A 21,014-nucleotide genomic window follows, 5' to 3' on the forward strand; every position below is an offset into this window, starting at 1 on the left:
GAAGTCTTTTGGAAGATTTATACCCTGGAGGTCTAGCAACAATAATTCACTACCACCTGAGGTCTGACTGAGCTATGGGAATAAATATGTAATGAAATTGTCAGGATAGTTTTTTAATTACCTTACCATACACAGTCAAGTTTAAAATCTTTGGCTTCAAATAAATGTCTTTTCCCCCCTGTTCAACTAAATAGCAAACGAACAGAAAGAGAGGTTACAGTTCAATTTCTCATCCACTTTTGTCAGTGTCTCAGCCAATGTTTCCTCTCCTTACACACATGATTAGTCCAACTGATTTCAGTGGGGTTACTTGAGTGAGTAGGGTTTGGTGTTTCCTAATTCCTTGTCCGTATACGCACCAGCTAGATGTTTTTCCATGGTCTGCAGTTCTTTTGCGGCTAGGGAGTCTTTCAGGAGTTTCTGGCTTGGAGACCCTCCGTTTCTGGCATACATGACATCCACGTCCCAAACAGGTTGATACTAAATGCAGGTAAAAAGAAAGGGGAAAACTAGAATCTTTAAATGTAGTTTTACATTTATATCTAAAGTATTAAAAGAAAGTTGGAATGATATGTTCTCCTAATTTAGGTAATTAAATGGCGCTTTAAAGTTTAAAGTGCAATTAATAAAAATGTTGGCTTTATATAAAAATATTCATTGTGAAACACTATTTATTTTAAGGTACAAATGGGTAAGAGATGGATTAGATTAAAAATATCTAGTAGTTTAAAGCAAAGATATACCTGCATCGAAACTGGTGCTCAAATTGAGGCAGCATTATCAGACCAAATTCTGCAATGATTTACATGCTGCGTAGTCCCATTGACTTTAGTGGGATTGCACTCACTTTAAATCAACATAAAATGTGGCCCAATATCTCTGAAAAGCAGCACTTCTGGAAATATCTCTGCATTTCCTGACCAACATTTCCAATGCTGTTGTATCATTGCAAGAAGTCTTCCTGTCAGGAAAGGTAACTAAATCATGGCAGCATTATATGCCATTTGGAAGGGATCTTGGCAGGCAAAATACCTACCCAGTCATTCGACTATTGCACACTGTGATATTCAGTTACCTTCAGGTTTTTGGAACTGTTCAACATGCTTTTAAAAAATGTCTTCAAAAACATAAAACTATGGAGATAAACTTGATAGGTTTTTTATCTGTTTGTTTGAGATAAACTAAAACATATGACCAGATGTTCAGGTCTTAGTCATAAAAACAATGAGCAAAAAGATTAATTAAAAACATATCAGAACATAGAGTTTACTTTATTACATTGCCAAAAATATTTCATCCGAAGACCTAGTGTTTTTTTAAACAGTAAAAACTAGTTGTATGTACTGTAGTCACCTTTGCTATTTTCACAAGAAATAAATATAATTCTTCAAAATACACTGTTATACAGAATATTTTATATTATTTCAGATCTATTCAAAACAATGAACACCACCTTTTAAGTATCCGACTCTTGTGAAGCATAAATTCTTTGCTAGATTTGACCATACAACTTTAGAATGCTATGCTGATAAAGAAAAATCTAAAATTTTAAGGTCCAGATTTGCACAGGAAAGAGAAACTGGCCATATATTAAATCATATAAATCAACACTATCAAAGCTGTTCAAGATTTTAATTGGCATATTTATTTAGTGATGCGATTTTTTGAATGATGGTACCATTTTCAGTTTTCAAATTTGCTTCCATAGCACTCCCATTTTAATTAACATTATTCCTATTTGGTCCCAAGTGGCAAAGTAGAATATCTGGAGAAGACCTTAAACTATACAAATGTAGATCTGATTCTGCTAATTTCAGACATATGAATAGCCCCCACTGGTCCTGATCCTGAGAGGTTTTGAGCATCTGCAACTTCAGTGGCAGCTGTGAGTTCTCAGCATCAGACCCAATGAACTCATTAGGACTATCCACATGCATGGAATTACTCACACGAATCAGTGTTTGAAGGATCAAGACCATAGTTATTTAGGGCCAGATTACAATATTTTTAGTTCTGTTGAATAACACCTTATTTTATGAGCAGTTCAATTAAAAGCAATGGTACTACCCAAGGCATAGGGAGCTAGTAAGTGTCTTGTTCATTGTGGGGAAAGGGATCAGAATGTGGCCCTATGTTATAGTTTTATTATTGAGTATTTAGATACATTTTCCTTATATAAATGTCCATGTATATGTTTGTGTATGTTTATGTATGTACAGAAAGACACACACACACTGCATATGTCTTTGTAACTATAGAGAGTCATACAATTATGCACAGAGACTCCTACATGAAGACATACACAATTTATGTGAGTAGATATATAAACGATAGCAATATGCATGACTTAAAAAATATACACCCATATATTTCCATGCATTCACTATATACCCATACACATTTTCATTTATCCAAATTCTTCCATCAACATATGCCTTCAACTGCCAGTGAAGTTAATGAAATAAATGAGGGTAGAATCTATCCCCCGGTTTGTGATCAGTTTATCAAATGTTTTTGCAACCCACATACCTTCTGGGTGTGGTGTTCTGTCCCATCTAATGGTACCGAGACCACTTAGAGAGAGTTAAATGAGTCTGCTCTACAGCTTTAGCTAACAGCCAGTTGGCTTTCCGCTCATGCGGTAGAGGCTCATGCACTAAGCTCCAGAGGCCCCAGATTTGATCCCGCCCGACGACGACCAGGGTCTGTCGGTGTTATACTTTGTCATGTTTTGACGGAAAGATCTAGAGCAGTGGTTACTAAACTTGTTCGGCCGCTTGTGCTGGCTGCCGCTTCCCACAGCCCCCATTGGCCTGGAGCAGCGAACCACAGCCACTGGGAGCCGCCATCGGCCGAACCTGCGGGCACGGCAGGTAAACAAACCAGACCAGCCCGCCAGGGGCTTTCCCTGAACAAGCATCGGAACAAGTTTGGGAACCACTGATCTACAGTATATGCAACACCACCAATATCAGTAACTACCAGTCAGGCCATAATGTGCCAAAGGCCAAAGCAATACTGCATCATTACTTACCAAGTACACGAGGCACTGAATATTTGAAATTTAGTGACAAACATTGTAAATAACCATGAACATAAATAGCACCATATAAATACATTCATTTGATAACGATATGAATGAGAATGAAAACCAGCACAAATAAGCCAAAGGTTATTATGATAATAAAATGTTGTGACTCTTGTGAGCGTTCTCTGATGCTGTGCATTTCAGGGACATACCAAAGTAGGTTTCAATCATTTAGGAGGCAGAGCTGGGATAACAATTTTCCATAAACCCTTTGAATGGAAATGATTTATATTTTGAGGGCCACATTCACTTCAGAGTTTGCACTAGTGTAAACCCTGCTAAAGGTCCCTAGTGTTCCCAGCACACAGCTGTTCCAGTTCCATATGTTGAGGAGCCAGCATGGCCTGAAAAGTGGATGGTGATGCCTAGAAAAGGGGGCATGACCACAGTGGCAGCATCCTCTTAAATGCTGCTAAACCACTGGAGACTGTATGTGGCTCTAGCATGATTTAAAGCTGCCCCTCCCCCCTCACAGAAAGCCTTAGGGCAGATGGCAGCAATAACACTATGTAAATTAAGATAAACCCTCAGGGTTGCAAGGCACTTTTGCTGGTGTAGCAAGGTGTAATTTACACCTCCCTGTGCCACTTTACAGAACTTTTGGCCAGGTATAGTACAAGCGGACCAATACAAACTTGCAATCATAGCATAACTTTACTCTGAAGCATAACAATAGTGGAGCCAACTAACCTCTTGATCTCCTTAAAAACATACTCCAGATTATTTCTGTGCAAACATTACAACTTCAGTTCATTCAAATTTTAATCAACAGTGACAATGGTAGATCCCACTTATTCCTTTCAACCTGGTAGGTTTGGTCTGTGTTGGATATAAATGTTGGTGTTTTTAGTTTATTTAATATCTTCTTTGCCATTATGGTTCCAACCTATGCCTTATGTTTAATGTTTCATTACATTTTACAAATGGATGTTTACATTAACAAGGAGTTTTACATCTCAATACAAGGAAATTACTGAAAGAACATCCTTGTCATTTTTACTTATGGAAATCACATTGGGCCCCATTCACCAACTTTGAACCAAGGCATGGTGATGTAATATAGCATCAGAAAAATGTTAAAGCAATATTGTCAAGAGATGTGCCAACTTTTAAGGTCAGCCATATGGCAGTATTTTGCTAAGGTTTTTTCCACATCTTCATTATGTCTTCACATACAATCTATTTATTTTGGTATTCTTTAGTTAGACCACTTAGCCAACAAATACAAAGGAAGAGGCCAAAATTTAATCAAGGCCTTAACTAATTCATTGCATTTTTGAAGAATATTGTAATTTAGTGGGGCTGGAGGGGGTTAGGGGAAATCTGCTATAGTTACAAATTGCTCATGTTAGCAAGAGTCGTAGTAGATGCTTCAGTCATAGTACATGCTTCAGACTTTAGCACCACATTAGCTTGGTGCCAAAAGTCATTGATGATATTCCTGTTGGAAGAAATATGATACACATTAAGGTTCTGATCCTGCAATTCAATCTACATATGTGAAGTCCCACAGATATCTATGGAGTTCTGCTCAGGTGTAGTGATCTGATGCCAGGATCAAGGCCTAAGAATTCTCAACCTCTAATATAACATGCTTTACCAGAACAATGTAGGACACTCCAAGAGGAGAAGCTGGCTTCCAGCAGAAAGCATTCCCTCATCTTTTAAGAATGCCTTTTATCAGAAATATAGAGGAGTTTAACATGTGATTTTCAGGGAGTATATTTTTAATTATAGACCACAGCATCCCCTATGAATTCATAGAATAAGAAGAGATTTTAAGATGTGGAGGTAGCCTGCCTTTGATTGACAGCTTCCCTGCAGTCAAGAACAATTGGCTCCAAGAGCAGCTTGCAATGCGTAATTTTAGACTGAGGATAACAGTATAGAAGACAAATAAAAGATAAAGAAAATTTCAAGTGGAACTGTCTGGTTGCAATAAAACCAAGGTATTTAAATGGAAAATGCAAAAATATTAGAATTTGCCTAGGATTGAATTAGTAATTAATTCCCGACAAGTTGGAAATATAAATAATTTTTCATTGAACTTTATGTTATGCATATTTTTGTTCATTAAGTGAAAATTTTACTGGAAGCTTCAGGAACTAATACCACAACAAAGAAAAACACTCATAAACTTTCTCATATGCAATTTGCCAATTCATATAAAATTAAGCTTAAATAAAAACATTTGTCACAGATGCCTCCAAATACAGTCAAATAATTCCATTTTTCAACAAATTATCTGTGAATGTGCAAATGTGATTAATCCTGACCAGGAAGGTAAGAAGGATGGTTGTTATTCAAGTAGCTAATCTTTCTGCACAATATCACATGAAGGTTTTTCACACAACTTTCACTTTTCTATTAAAGTTCACCAACTGTTTAATCTTTCAGTTTCCACAATCTGCTCAAGCACACAGGGTGAGCTAGTCAACTTGGTTATTAAGGTAATTTAAAAATAATAATCCTCCTCAAAGCTTTGTTGCATATTGGCAACCACCTCTAATCTCTATCTTCAACATTAGGACCCGTTCTACTTGAAATACCATGTAATTGAAATTACAAGCTTTCCGCTCTGCATGGCAGCCTGCCAGCACATTGTATACCAAACATACAATAAAAAAAAAAAGTTGAGCTAGTCCGTTCGACACTGAGGTTTGAGCTAAATTATGACTAGCTTTTTATTTGCAGAAATAAAATACATGGGCACCAAGGAACTACCCATGCTTCAGTATGTGAAATGTAAGCAGAAGATTGATTTCATGATGATTCAGGCTGTCTTTTAATCTTTGTTATTTTGGGGTGGAAATCTTGGATTTGTGTTGCCAAAAATATTAAAGTCTTAAAACTAGGATCATCACTGGCAAAAGAGTAGCCCTTCCTACATTTAAAATTAAATTTAAAAAAAGAGAATGTTTGGAAACTTTAATTTAAAATTAAATTTTTAAAAAATCTTGAGGCTTTTTAAATTAAAATTATTTGGGGCTAGGGATGCACCCACCCTTCCGATTATATGGCTAATCCTGCAAAATGCTGAATGTCTCCTCAGAGATGCTAAGCACCCTCACAACCTCCATTGACCTCAGTAGGACCTCTTGGAGCTGAAGGACTAGGCCTTTAGTTCTCTTCTAGAACTGGGCATGCCTTGGAAATCTAGTGGTAGGATAACATGAGATGATATTTCTCCTAATACCATTCAACTGGATCAAAATATAGCAGTGATGCTCAGATTGAGGTTCTTTAATGTGTCTCCTGCAGCTCTTTGATATGATGATATTAAAACTCATGATATTAAAACACAGTGTGATTTAATTATTAACAAATCAGGATAAAATAATAATACATGGTTGGTCATTTTGCTGAGAGAATAATGTGTATATTTATTTAATTTATTTATTTATATATATTAAATAAATTATTCTCTCAGCAAGATGACCAACCAGGTATTAGTATTATATATATATATATATATATATATATATATAGTGCTTTTACCCACCTTGCTTTGAAACGGGAGTAGACGAAAGCCACCTAGGGAAATTTTAGTGTGTGGCAGCAGAGTCCACATGGACAGTTAGTGCACACAGGCCAGTGCAGGACAGATTTACACTCCAGTTTGCCATCAATTAAGTGTTCCTATAGACAAGCCCTCAGTCAGACATGCTCCAATCCTGCATTATGGAGAGACAGTAGTCTCTTCATAGTTAAGGTTGTAACCAGCTTTACATTATAATACCTGATTATGACACCTCAATAATTTCTGCAAAACTAAACCTGAAGTGTCTTAAATTTCAGGTGAAGCAGTTATGGTGGTTTTGAGATATGTATGGTACTGATAAAGACAAGGGGACACTGAGGACAGGTGCTTTTGAAAATATGCATTGGAGTAATGCACAGTCTTAACAGTGTGCATGGGTGATTACATTCTTTACAAAGCATGCATGGCTGCAGTTTAAGCTTTGCAGAGCAGCTGAAAGTGAGGGTAAACTGAGAGGCATGGACTCTTAAACTCCTAAAATCAGCAGATTATTTAATGGCAAGCAGCCAGGACACCCAGACATAAGCTTCTCAAGGTATTATCACTGAGGTGCCCATACCCTACAGTCTTTTAGCTCCTCAGGGAATTTTCAACAGAGTCAGGACACTGCCAAGCTTCTAAGCTCCACAGGGCTGTCATAAATATAAAGGGAAGGGTAAACCCCTTTGAAATCCCTCCTGGCCAGGGGAAAGCTCCTCTCACCTGTAAAGGGTTAAGAAGCTAAAGGTAACCTCGCTGGCACCTGACCAAAATGACCAATGAGGAGACAAGATACTTTCAAAAGCTGGGAGGAGGGAGAGAAACAAAGGGTCTGGGTCTGTCTGTAGTCGTCTTGGCCAGGGACAGAACAGGAATGGAGTCTTAGAACTTTTAGTAAGTAATCTAGCTAGGTATGTGTTAGATTATGATTTCTTTAAATGGCTGAGAAAAGAATTGTGCTGAATAGAATAACTATTTCTGTCTGTGTATCTTTTTTGTAACTTAAGGTTTTGCCTAGAGGGGTTCTCTATGTTTTTGAATCTAATTACCCTGTAAGATATCTACCATCCTGATTTTACAGGGGGGATTTCTTTATTTCTATTTACTTCTATTTGTATTAAAAGTCTTCTTGTAAGAAAACTGAATGCTTTTTCATTGTTCTCAGATCCAAGGGTTTGGGTCTGTGGTCACCTATGCAAATTGGTGAGGCTTTTTATCCAACATTTCCCAGGAAAGGGGGGGTGCAAGTGTTGGGAGGATTGTTCATTGTTCTTAAGATCCAAGGGTCTGGGTCTGTAGTCACCTAGGCAAATTGGTGAGGCTTTTTACCAAACCTTGTCCAGGAAGTGGGGTGCAAGGTTTTGGGAAGTATTTTGGGGGGAAGGACGCGTCCAAACAGCTCTTCCCCAGTAACCAGTATTAGTTTGGTGGTGGTAGTGGCCAGTCCAAGGATAACGGATGTAATATTTTGTACCTTGGGGAAGTTTTGACCTAAGCTGGTAAAGATAAGCTTAGGAGGTTTTTCATGCAGGTCCCCACATCTGTACCCTAGAGTTCAGAGTGGGGGAGGAACCGTGACAGGCACTTTCAGCAAGAGGTGACATTCAGCCTGCTGGCTACCTGAGTTCCACATGGCTCCAGTCAGGGCAGCACATGAGTTGCAGAATTGAATTCCCAGTCTCTAAAATAATTGACAAAAGAAAAGGAAATTCAAGCACTGAGCACCCAAATGCTGGCAGGCATGAAAAAACATGAACATCCTATTTAGCTGGTATTATTGGAGACCAATGGTATGGGAGTGTAACCCGCAAGGAGATTACCTAGATTCCTGGGGCTCTGTCTGCTGGCAGCTCAGGGAGAGGCACACTGTCCCTGGTAGGGAGAGGGAGCCACTGCAAACTCCCAGGGAGTTCAGGAAAGCCACATTTGAGTCAGTCTGGAGCCAGCCAGGGCAAGGGCAGGACGGGCTGTGAGGGGAGCTGATGAGTCCCAGGCCTGCATGCAGGATTCCCCCGGAGAAATGGCCTCAAGGGACCTGAAAGCAATATGCCTCAGCTGGGCTTTTCCTTCTCCCTTGATGATTCCCAGTTTGTAGAGTTTTGCTGGGAAACTTCCCCAGCCAGGCTGAGTTAGCCTCCAGCTCCCTAGGTGAGACCAGTCACCACATGGTCAGTTCTGAGCTGTTTGCTAGTTCGAGGCTGCTGCCTGCTGTGTGTGTGTCTGGATGCTGGGCTAGGAGACTACAGTTTGGATTTTAGTACAGTTCTGTAATCTGCACCTTGAGCCCTGCACCCCTTTGTGGTGAGGAGAAATCCTGGGATCGAAGCCACCTGATTCCTGTCTGAAGAGGATCCCTGCCAGCAGAGATCAGCCCCTCTGCAGTGACTGAGGAGTCCAGAGTCATCTCTGAACCTGAGGATCATTCATGGAGTTTGAGAGTGCACCATCTTTTAGCTAGTCAGTCAGGGAATATGTTTTGGGGACCCCGTACTCCCTGAACTGTGTCCTCAAACCAAGGAGTAATCATAGAATCATAGAATATCAGGGTTGGAAGGGACCCCTGAAGGTCATCTAGTCCAACCCCCTGCTCGAAGCAGGACCAATTCCCAGTTAAATCATCCCAGCCAGGGCTTTGTCAAGCCTGACCTTAAAAACTTCTAAGGAAGGAGATTCTACCACCTCCCTAGGTAACGCATTCCAGTGTTTCACCACCCTCTTAGTGAAAAAGTTTTTCCTAATATCCAATCTAAACCTCCCCCACTGCAACTTGAGACCATTACTCCTTGTTCTGTCATCTGCTACCATTGAGAACAGTCTAGAGCCATCCTCTTTGGAACCCCCTTTCAGGTAGTTGAAAGCAGCTATCAAATCCCCCCTCATTCTTCTCTTCTGCAGGCTAAACAATCCCAGCTCCCTCAGCATCTCCTCATAAGTCATGTGTTCTAGACCCCTAATCATTTTTGTTGCCCTTCGCTGTACTCTCTCCAATTTATCCACATCCTTCTTGTAGTGTGGGGCCCAAAACTGGACACAGTACTCCAGATGAGGCCTCACCAATGTCGAATAGAGGGGGACGATCAAGTCCCTCGATCTGCTCGCTATGCCCCTACTTATACATCCCAAAATGCCATTGGCCTTCTTGGCAACAAGGGCACACTGCTGACTCATATCCAGCTTCTCGTCCACTGTCACCCCTAGGTCCTTTTCCGCAGAACTGCTGCCTAGCCATTCGGTCCCTAGTTTGTAGCTGTGCATTGGGTTCTTCCGTCCTAAGTGCAGGACCCTGCACTTATCCTTATTGAACCTCATCAGATTTCTTTTGGCCCAATCCTCCAATTTGTCTAGGTCCTTCTGTATCCTATCCCTGCCCTCCAGCGTATCTACCACTCCTCCCAGTTTAGTATCATCCGCAAATTTGCTGAGAGTGCAATCCACAGCATCCTCCAGATCATTTATGAAGATATTGAACAAAACCGGCCCTAGGACCGACCCTTGGGGCACTCCACTTGATACCGGCTGCCAACTAGACATGGAGCCATTGATCACTACCCGTTGAGCCCGACAATCTAGCCAGCTTTCTACCCACCTTATAGTGCATTCATCCAGCCCATACTTCCTTAACTTGCTGACAAGAATACTGTGGGAGACCGTGTCAAAAGCTTTGCTAAAGTCAAGAAACAATACATCCACTGCTTTCCCTTCATTCACAGAACCAGTAATCTCATCATAAAAGGCGATTAGATTAGTCAGGCATGACCTTCCCTTGGTGAATCCATGCTGGCTGTTCCTGATCACCTTCCTCTCGTGCAAGTGCTTCAGGATTGATTCTTTGAGGACCTGCTCCATGATTTTTCCAGGGACTGAGGTGAGGCTGACTGGCCTGTAGTTCCCAGGATCCTCCTTCTTCCCTTTTTTAAAGATTGGCACTACATTAGCCTTTTTCCAGTCATCCGGGACTTCCCCGGTTCGCCACGAGTTTTCAAAGATAATGGCCAGTGGCTCTGCAATCACAGCCGCCAATTCCTTCAGCACTCTCAGATGCAACTCGTCCGGCCCCATGGACTTGAGCACGTCCAGCTTTTCTAAATAGTCCCTAACCACCTCTATCTCCACAGAGGGCTGGCCATCTCTTCCCCATTTTGTGATGCCCAGCGCAGCAGTCTGGGAGTAATGGTTTGGGGATTTTATAACCTGCTGCATATTAAACCTGTGGAGGAATTTACCACCACCTCTCACTTGTGAGTCCTTTGAGCTGTGCTGAACCCAGTCAGCCACACTGCTAAACCACTGCAGAGATGAATCTTGTAGTCATAGGCCATCAAGGGCCCCCGCAAAGTACGCGTACCAACAGGACAGTAACCTTACATTTGCTACATTGAGTCACGTGACTGAGGAAAGTCACAGTTATTAGCAGCGTGGGCACAGGTGAACCTAAAAATAGTGTTTTACCCTGTTATATTTGTCTCCTGTTTAATATAATTATTGTGTTGAATATATTGTATGTGTTTGTGTTATTTCTTAGAAGTCTCCAACTATCTGGCAAGTAAGTGAGGATTACCCTGTGGTTAGAATTTTCCTCCCAAGCTGCCCTGGTGACCCTGCCAGGAAGGAGCAAGGTGGGTGGAGGCACCGCCAAATAAATTCAAAGGAAAAAATAAAGAAGATACACCCTGCTGAGTGGGTGGCAGGATCGAGAAGAACCCAGACCTGTCCATCAAAACCTGTGAGCAGATTGGCATTAAAGAAGGTAACCGGGTGGAGAGGGGGCACTACAGGAGGAAAAAGCCTGGTCAGCGCAAAAGCAGCCATGTTACACTCAGAGCTCTGCTATTCACATGCTGACACTTGCAAAAAAGTGTAGACACTATACTAAGTAGCCTAACAATTTACTTCAGTTCAGGGAGACAATGTCTGTCAAAGAATGGGACCTGGAGACAGCAGGAAAGACAAACTGGGAGTGAACAGGGTAGGGACAAGGAAGGACGGAGGCCAAGGAGGCCTCTGTGTTGCTCGGAGCAGGGGAGCTGGGACGGAGACACCTGTGGTACCATCAAGTCAATTCCAGGAAGGACCCTTTCTGACAGGTGACCCCAAGTACAAAACCTGCAGCCTAGCCCAGTGGCCATGACTGTAGGTGGGAGGAAAATGGATTCATCACTTTCATTTCCACCTTGTTCTTTATATTCCCAGAACTGCACCTGCATTTCCACACACAACTATTTTTTTGCCAATGTGTGCTTTTGGCAAATGTGTAAGTGAGAAATAGGCAACTGTGTAAGTTTTAATCATAGTGTTTGCTATAAAACTTATTGAATGGTGAAGGCAGAGGTGTGAAAGAGGCAAATGTTTCAGAGTCTGGCCTCATGGTCAGAACAAGAGTCAGCACATGGAGCAAGCAACTTAATTAAATTCAGTTTCACTGCCAAGAAATGGTATCCATATTCAGCAAAACATCAGTACAAAAAGAGACACGATCATTAGAAAATTCTGTCCATTTCACTCTCTGGCCACAGAGCTTAGGTCAAAGTGTTCAGCTAAAGGGTGAACTTTAGAGACTTTAAATATATCTTTTCTCTGACCTTTCATAATATGACATGACAATTTTGAAGCAAGTATCTGAAAAAATAAACCAACAAAATTATAGCACTATTCCATTAAGGAAGATGAAACTGTCCCGTTGCTTATTTTTTTAAGCAGGAAAATTCACAGAATTATTTGAACAGGTCCAGTTTGGGCACAATGCTTTTATGAAGGAAAAACAAAAAAGAGTTTGTCCAGGATTTAAGAAAATAAAAATAAAGCATTTGAAAGCTTTTGGAGACCTGTGGGACTTCCAGTCTGACCCATCAGTCAGTATCTCACACACATTTTCCCTAAAGACACTCTCCAAAACCCAATGCCCTTAGAATCCTATCCTGCAAACACCCACATGAGTATATATAGAATCAGAGCCATTGTATATAGAAACATCACATCAAATGGTTGACAGTGTACTAGCTATATTATTATTAATGGATCATTTTTGTTTTGTACCTTGACTGTGTCTTACAGTATCTAACAGAAATGAAGTGACACTATAATAGCTGATGGATGTATTAGTCATGTAGTAGTTTGTGTAATAATATTAATTAGATCTGACACAGAGATTGAAATGTTAAAGCCAAAATTCAGATTTGAGTGCTTAAAGTTTATCAGTTAAATCCATGTTTAGTCACCCACAAAAGTGAACTGATTTTCAGAGGTGTCAAGCATTTGGAGCTCTTGTTGGTTTAAGCAGGTACTCAGGTTTGAAAAAGTTGGTCTTAGAACACTGATGGTGCTACATAAATAATATTCCTTTCAGTTCACACAGGTGCACACCGCTATTCTCAGTGCAGTATCAGAACCTAAGAATAATTCTTATTTTAGGCCCCAATCTTGCTCAGTGCTGACCCAATCCAGCAAAGGGTTTAAGCATTATGTTAAAGTACTGAACACTGAGCACATGAGTAGTTGGGACTATTAACATGCTTAAAATTAGGTTCATGTTTAAGTGTTTTTCAGAACTGAGCCTCATGAGAAAATAGTGGAAAAGAATACCAAAGTATTTGCAATCAAATTCAGTTATATAGCATTGGAAATAGTCATATTTAATGTACATCAAAGAGTTCAACTTTTAAATCTAGTGTGTGTGTGTGTGTGTGTGTGTGTTCTCAATAAACCAGCAGAGCAAACAGGAGAAAAAATATTTGAAGTAATAAACCTCTATAAAACAATTTATTGGGTATTTGTTTTCACAGTAAGAAATAAAGGGCAAAAAATGCCTTTTGCAGTTGGATGACTTTCTTTCCCTTTGTTACATTTGAATTGGGTTGACTCACAATCATTTTTTGAAGAAAAAAAATGTTTTTATGTCAGCATGCAAGACAGAGTTGAGTGAGTACAAAGACTTGCATGAAAAACAAAATAAGCACAAGCCCTGCTTTTTCCAGGTTCTGAAAAGGTAACTGCCATACTACATGGTGTTAACTGTCCAGTTCATGTGCCCCATTTTGTACCAGTACATTTCTTCTTATATTTTATTTTTTAGTTTCTAGATTAATTCTAGCTCACTGACTTTTTTTTAAAGTTTGCCATGAGAAATATTTTTGCAGAATTTTGCTATCTTGGGGGGGGGGGGGTGAAGAGAATCCTGTCTCACTGCAAAATTGCATAAGCAAAAGCCAAGCATTTCACCTTGTTACCTTTCTTATATGAAATGTATATAAAAGCAGTGTGAATGAGAATTTCCAGCTGAGATCACAAACTGGGAAAGATCATAAAGCGTATTTAAAATAAATTTAGTTTTAGTTTGGATACAACAGCAGAAAACTGGAATGGTGGGAAGATCACGTTATTGCTTAAAATACATCAATTTATTTGTCATTAGTATTTATTATTTGCTTAGCACCAGTGTGTTTTATGTTGTACAATAGATAAAATAAAGTCCATCTGTCCCCAAAAAGTTTATAGTCCCACAAACAGTTACTACTGGGAATAGTACTTACTACTGTGAGTAGCCCTACTGAAGTCCCACTAGTCTTATATTGACTATTCTCAGTTACAGGTCCTATCACCTGAAGTAAATGTTTGCAAGACTGAGCCCCAACAGATAGACAAAATATGGGATGCATTGGGAAATTCAGAGATTGGGATAACTTAGTAACTTTCTTGTTTGTTTTCTGCCAATTGGATATTAGGTAAAATTCTACAGCAAAGAGAAAGAGAGAGACCAGTAATCTTTAGATATCTCACTTTACAATATGCCCTTTCCAGTTCTGACATACAACAGACTTGACAGACTAAACAGAGTACTTCACATTTGACTCTTAGAAAATTCATTAGGGATGAAAACCTAAAACATTAATAATAATAGTTTATTACTACTTGTCAGAAATTTAGCTTGTCATGTTCTTGATTGTAAAACAGCAATGTAAATGTATAATTTATCCTATCCCTTTAAGGGTCCAACAAAAACATAACGAGGTAGTTTTTTAGATTGTGTAAGTTGTATTCAATGGAGCTATGACAATTTATACCAGCTGAGGCCAATATTTTCAAAGTACAGGTATGGGCATTACTTTAGGCAAGTCCAAACCAAAAAGCTAAATTGTGGGTTCCAAGTTGTGGATATTGAAAAGAACTCCTTTAGCTCTCCTCTCAGTTTCCACTCTTTGCCAAAAGACCCTTCTTCCCTAAGGTTGGTTGATTTGTCCCACAACAGGTCATTCTTATTAGGGGAGGAGGAATTAAAACAAACTTGTCAAATACAAATAAGGCTCCAGAGAAATTTCTGCTAAAGACCAGTTTAAATGCCAAAAGATTCATATTACTGCACTGGAAGACATCCTTAGCATTAAATTCGGCATTAGCAGATTTAGCCACTCTTGAGTAGGGGGAAATCCAACTGTGACACTATCATGGAAAAAATGGTTCAATTTCTGGGAAGTCTTTGATTAATATAGTTATTGTTCTCTTCCCCCGCCCCCTAAGTTTTTACATGGTATGTATAAGTGTTTTTGAGGTTATTTAAGTGGAAATAAATCAGCGTGTATATTTTGAATAGATTATTTTAAAGTTACTGTATATTTTTTATTCTCTCTTATTAGTCTGTCTTAGGTATTATGGTAGGGTGGTCAGGTGCCCGGTTTTCGACCGGAAAGTCAGGTTGAAAAGGGGACCTGAGAGTGTCCGGTCAAATCTACTGACCGGAGACTCAAAAGTGCAGTTACTGAGGGGGGGAGGTGGTGAGGTGCTGGGTCATCACTCCAGCACTCCAGCCCCTACTCAGCCAGGGTCGCCTCCTACCTGTGTTGGGTGGCTGCAGCTTCCAGCCCTGGCTCCGCAGGCAAGTTCCTCCTGACCCAGGCAGTCGGGGGAGAGGCGGAGGAGGAGTCGTAGGAGAGGAAAGCAGTGAGAGAATGGGGGAAGGGAAGAAGAGGAGTGGACTGGGTGGGGCCTCGGGAGAAGAGGCAGGGCCTCTGGGGAAGGGGCAGGGCAGGGCTTTGGGCAGGAGAGACAGGATGGGGTGGTGCCTCGGGGAAAAGAGGCAGGGCAGGGGATGTTCTGGCACTCTGCTGGAGTTCTGGTTATTAAATAATACCAAGCTGGCAACCCTATACTATGGTGAAGGGGATCCTATAAGTACCTATGTGCCTTACATTATTTAATGTGCGTATTTGTCCTCAACACTCCTGGTAAGCATTATCACCATATTTTACCAATAAAGAACTGCGTCACAGTGAGTAACTTACCAAAAGGAAGTCTTTGGGGGAGCATGGAATTGAACCTAGGTCTTGAGTCCCAGACAAATGCCCTACCACTGGACCAACCTTTCTTTCTTCAGGATATCTATGTTTTAATTGTAAGTGTAACTCATTTAAACTATGTTTGGAAAAAACACACAAAAAAGTACCCATTCACATTCCTAGCTATTGTTGTAAATCATAGTCTTTAAAATGCAGTTAGACACAAAGACAAGGTGATGAATGACAAGCAGGGCTCTAAATGAGATATGGGTATATGAAATACACAGTTACATCTACATCTAAAATAATCAATATGCAAGGATGTAAAATGCTGTAGCCTTTGTTTGATAAACAGATTGAACTATTTTCCTTCCCTGTCTCTTCCCTCCTTCATTATATTCAATTTTAAAAAATGCTGGCCACGGAAACCTGTCCTCCTCACCCCCTGCTACAATTTTTGCCAAGGTGGAAAAATTAAAAGTGATAGTCATGGTTTTCGATTCAATAAGAAAAAAAATAGAAAGTGAATTTATTACAAAGCTTGCTGATAGCTCCATGTGAAGCAGAGCATAATTTGGAAAATTAACAGGCGCCTCAAGCCAACCCACAAAATTCTCCTATTCCTTTGGCTATACATCCCTGTTCCTATCTATCTTACACAGGTGTTGTGAGGCTTAAAATCAGTTCATGTCTGTGAATTGCTCTGACATCACTGGATGTAAGGTACTGTAAGGGCTAAATATTATTTAGATTATTAGTATTTGTTAAGTGGTTGTATGATCACAAACTGCAAAGGTGGGAGGGGTAGCTCAGTGGTTTGACCATTGGCCCACTAAACCCAGGGTTGTGAGTTCAGTCCTTGAGGGAGCCATTTAGGGATTGGGCAAAAAAAAAATTGGGGATTGGTCCTGCTTTGAGATGATCTCCTGAAGTCCCTTCCAACTCTGATATTCTATGATATGCTAATTCTTAGCAATAGAGCCCTTCTTTCCTTAGCCAAAACAACAACTAAATTGGCTTACTTACTTTTCACTTTGGGGAAGGGATTCATTACATCTTATCTGCATTTAAGGGAGATAACAAAATAGAATTCCTGTATGTGAGCAACACTTATTACTTCATAATATACCAATATGAAGCTTAATTAAGTAAGTTTCTAAACTTCACCAGTAGGAGGCAGTTATTTACTTTTTAGTTTAGTTTCTGTTTTGTTCGCTTGAGAAATACTGTAGTAATTTACTTGGGCATACTCTACTCTCAGTCTTTACACAGGGCCACTTTGGACTTCAAATAGTTTTAGCTCTAACTATATTTTCTACAACCTTTATAACATTCTCCTGCATTCCAAAATAAGAACTTTGTTTCAAATTTTATCAGATTTAACATTTCATCTTTAAAAAAAAATTAATCTGATACTTTAAACAAGTACTTCTTTCACTTTTAATGGTTTCCTAGCACTCAATATCAAATGGCCTAAATTGTACTGAGAGATATTAAATGCAAATTTCATAACTAAATTTAGAATTAGATTAATTTATTGTCCTCAATAAAGCAAAAAATACCAAGCTAGTGAAACAGCTATTTAACCTTCCTTAATAGCAGAGGAGTTGTATACAATGCTTTGGATCCATGTGTGGAACTTCCACTGCTCTCAGTCGTAACTATGTTGCCATTAAGACTTGCATGGTTCCAAGTGTACAGGAAAAAAAATAGTTTCAAGGTAGTATCTCCTGCCCCAATGAAGGAATCAACATTACCACAGAATTCGTCATTCAGGTATTATTTTTCATGTATACCCTTCAGCTTTATATAAAGTCTTATTTCAACAGATTGTTTTGGCAGGTTGGCACATCAGTAAATGAAGATACTTACAGGTCCTTTTATTTGAGATGCACTCTCAAATTCATCAGCATCCTCCATCAGTGTTTCCACCCCAGGCACTGAAGCTGTTCCAAAGAGGTAGAAAAGTAGTAATGTCACATTCATCTAATTAATTAGAGTATAATGAATCTCATAGAAAATGTAAAATCTGTAAATTAACTGCCAGGATGGTAAATGTGACTACAGAACAAGTGTTGGGTTTAAGTTATACTTTGTGTAGATTTTAATGCATGTCTAGGTTTGAGCTCAGTTACTGTGTGTGAATAATGGCTTGGTAGAATGTGGGAGAGTATTTCTAAATGGATTAGGGTGACAAAGAACTAAATATAGCTGCCAAGATGTCTGCAGCTTATTATTTTTACTATTAGTTTAACTATTAAAACAAAATCCTGCTTGTCCTTTAGTCTGTATAGTAGCACAGTTAAGCAGCTTTAATTTAATCAAACCAATTTAGACTCCCACTGGAGTGCTGTTAAAAGAGAACATCCTTGGAAAACAGAAATGCTAGCAGTCTTAGAGGTATTCAGATAATATTCAGAAACCTCAAAGTATAAGAATTGTTTTCCATTAACATTAAGAGACAAGTGTCATTAGAAATTAAATTATACGCTGAATTCTGCATGGACTTATATCCCACATACACCTCTGCTTCATTAATTTCAGCCCTGAATTTGGCCATAACAGTCTCAGATGAAATAGTACGTACATGTTTAAAACTAAGCACATCTACCCTACTTATGCTAATAATTAACACCCCTCATTTAAATACTTCTTCCAATACATCAGAATGCCAACCTGAAAATTTTTAATAGATCTACAGTTTACAGGAAAAGAGTTTATAGAACATTCATTATAGCCTTTTTAAACACTCCTAGTTAGAAATCATTTGTTGGTTAATTACATGGAGCAGAAAATAGAAAACAATAATGTATAGGAAAAGGGGATTGTAATTTTCACAACAAAGAATTGTTTGTATAATAAATAGACAGCTAAAGTTGATTAAACTCACTAATTACACTATATCACACAACATAATCTTTACCCCTACACAATAAACCTATAAATACCGCATACGTACTGTGTATAGCAACATTTATACTATTTTTCTTCTTTTCAGAGTGTTTCAGTTAAAATTGCCAAAGGAAACAAATTCCCTCCTATACCTTGGACATTTATGCAGCTAAGCGCCATATCATGAAGAATCTCATTTTACATTATACTTGTATCAACTGCAGCAATATTTTAGCACTAGATGCTTCCCATAACAATTCATGCTCTTTATTTCTTTTACCTTAGCAATTTGTTCTCTAGTACAACTTTTGTATTTGATTCCCCATGAAAGCATGCACTGACTGTAAAGATATGTTTCAATTCAAGATGATATTTTTCATTACAGTTTTCACATTTAGGGCCTGTTCTCCCTGGTTTCATGGGGACTTCTTGCAGAGTAAGGTGCACTTCTTTACATGAGGGGGCCAGGATCACACCCTTATTAGTTGTTAAGTGAATGCTTTAATTGCTGCAGCAAGTATTCCTCAGAATTCAAGCTGAAAAATCGCAAGCTGGGGGGGAGGGGAGAAGGGAATATTGCTTCCCCAACAGCAGATAGCATTGTGACAGCAATGGGACTCCTGTGGTCCTGCTGCAGAGCAGACGAGGAATGCTTTGCAGAGTGTCTTCACCACCATGGACCCCAGCTGGAGACATGCCAAGAAAAGAGCAGAGGCTGGGGTAGTGAATCCATGACAGACCTGTGGAGGATCTGCTTCTCCCCACCCCTAACCTCCATGGAAATTCCTGTAACATAACCTAGGGACACTCAGGCTGTTTGCTGTGAGCAGTATTTGGTACTGAGCTATTAAATTCCTCTCCTTGTCATTTTTAGTGAAGATATATGGTTCCATGCAAAGATAAGAGTTGATTTATAACATTATTACAAAAGTCTTGTATTCTAAAATCTTAATACTGAGGGTCTAATTTTATTAACATTAGATTAGATCATCCATGAATCCATTTAATTCAACAGGGTTACGCTAATGTAAAACCCACATAGTAGAAATCAAAATTAGGCCCTGAATTCTCAGTGAACCTAGTTTAGTGCCTAATGCTGCAGCTTTTACTCACATAAGCAATCCTGTCACAAATCATCACATTGACTTCAGTTGGCTGAATTGCATGATCCTGCATGATCATGAGTATGGGTTGCTAGACCAGATATTTAGCGAATTCATTCTATACCCAATACATTCTAAAATGTACAAGAGAAGTATTCCAGATCTAATAAGTTAACATCATGCCCACTATCTAAGTAGCAGATCACTAGCCAAAAACAGAGGCATGCACTTTAATTTTGCTAAGCATCAGCACTGTGCTCCTGTATTCTGAATCAATGGTTAGCATCAGCATTTCTCAGTATATAACTCTTCTCTCAGCAGGGAGTACAGCATGATTAGCAGTGATAACTAAGAACAGAAAATAAACTCAAATTACATTGGACAAGCCTGATTTAAAAAAAAAAAAAACCCTAGCAGAAAGGTTTATCTTATGATGCATTCTCATAGGATGTAACTAAAAATTGGAAATGTATTCAAATAGCTCTGCTTAGTATTGTAGGAGTTTTCCAACAGTATTTAAAAGATTTTCTACTGTTTGGAGATGATTATCACCACATATGCAACACCAACTGCAGGGAAATATAAGATATGGAGAAATCAGGTTGTACTGTAAATATAGTAAAGATTGATCGGCTGGGCAGCTATGAGTTTCATGCCTATTTCTGGATTGTGCCTACTTATGAAAGAGTCATTTTTCAATCAAAATATATTGCTAGTCAACACTTTAAGAAAAAAACATTTTAAGAAGAGAATATTTTGCCCAGGGAATGCCATATGAGGCAGAACATTTCTCAGAGAAGCCCTTGTTAAAATTTTGGCAGTACATGACTGCTGCCATCTCTCCTCTTCCCTGGAGGCTATATTTTTTGTCTATCTGGGTTGTGGGTTGTTACTGTGCAGCTCCTTGTGCACAAGAGGCAGATGTGTGTGGGGTAAGGTGGGGGTCCCTGCCCCACTTGCCTGCCAATTACTGAGGAAACCTGCTCCCTCCTTTCTTTTAAGTATCTTTGGAGAGGAAGCACAGGATTTGGGGATGTCCTCAATTCCTCCAAATGCCCATCAGATGCAGGAGTCTCCATCCCATAGCAAAAAGAAAAGGAGGACTTGTGGCACCTTAGAGACTAACCAATTTATTTGAGCATGAG

The 21,014-nt window shown here is 39.4% G+C and overlaps 1 protein-coding gene across 15 annotated transcripts in view; it reads right to left on the reverse strand.

Annotated features, from left to right (window-relative positions):
- Positions 1-21,014, reverse strand: part of C2H8orf34 (chromosome 2 C8orf34 homolog) — a 394,188-nt gene that overhangs the window by 179,539 nt on the left and 193,635 nt on the right. For all 15 annotated transcript variants that reach the window (XR_012157172.1, XR_012157171.1, XM_073330923.1 and 12 more), the window contains exons 10-11: positions 17,747-17,820; positions 360-480 (exon numbers count right to left, since the gene is read on the reverse strand). Coding sequence is in view for 13 of the 15 variants with exons in the window: in XM_073330923.1 (XP_073187024.1) it covers positions 360-480; positions 17,747-17,820 (195 nt within the window). In the remaining 2 variants the exon portion in view is untranslated. The remainder of the gene's footprint in view (positions 1-359; positions 481-17,746; positions 17,821-21,014) is intronic.

This window comes from Lepidochelys kempii, chromosome 2, assembly GCF_965140265.1.
Source record: "Lepidochelys kempii isolate rLepKem1 chromosome 2, rLepKem1.hap2, whole genome shotgun sequence".
In the NCBI taxonomy this organism is placed as follows: domain Eukaryota; kingdom Metazoa; phylum Chordata; order Testudines; family Cheloniidae; genus Lepidochelys; species Lepidochelys kempii.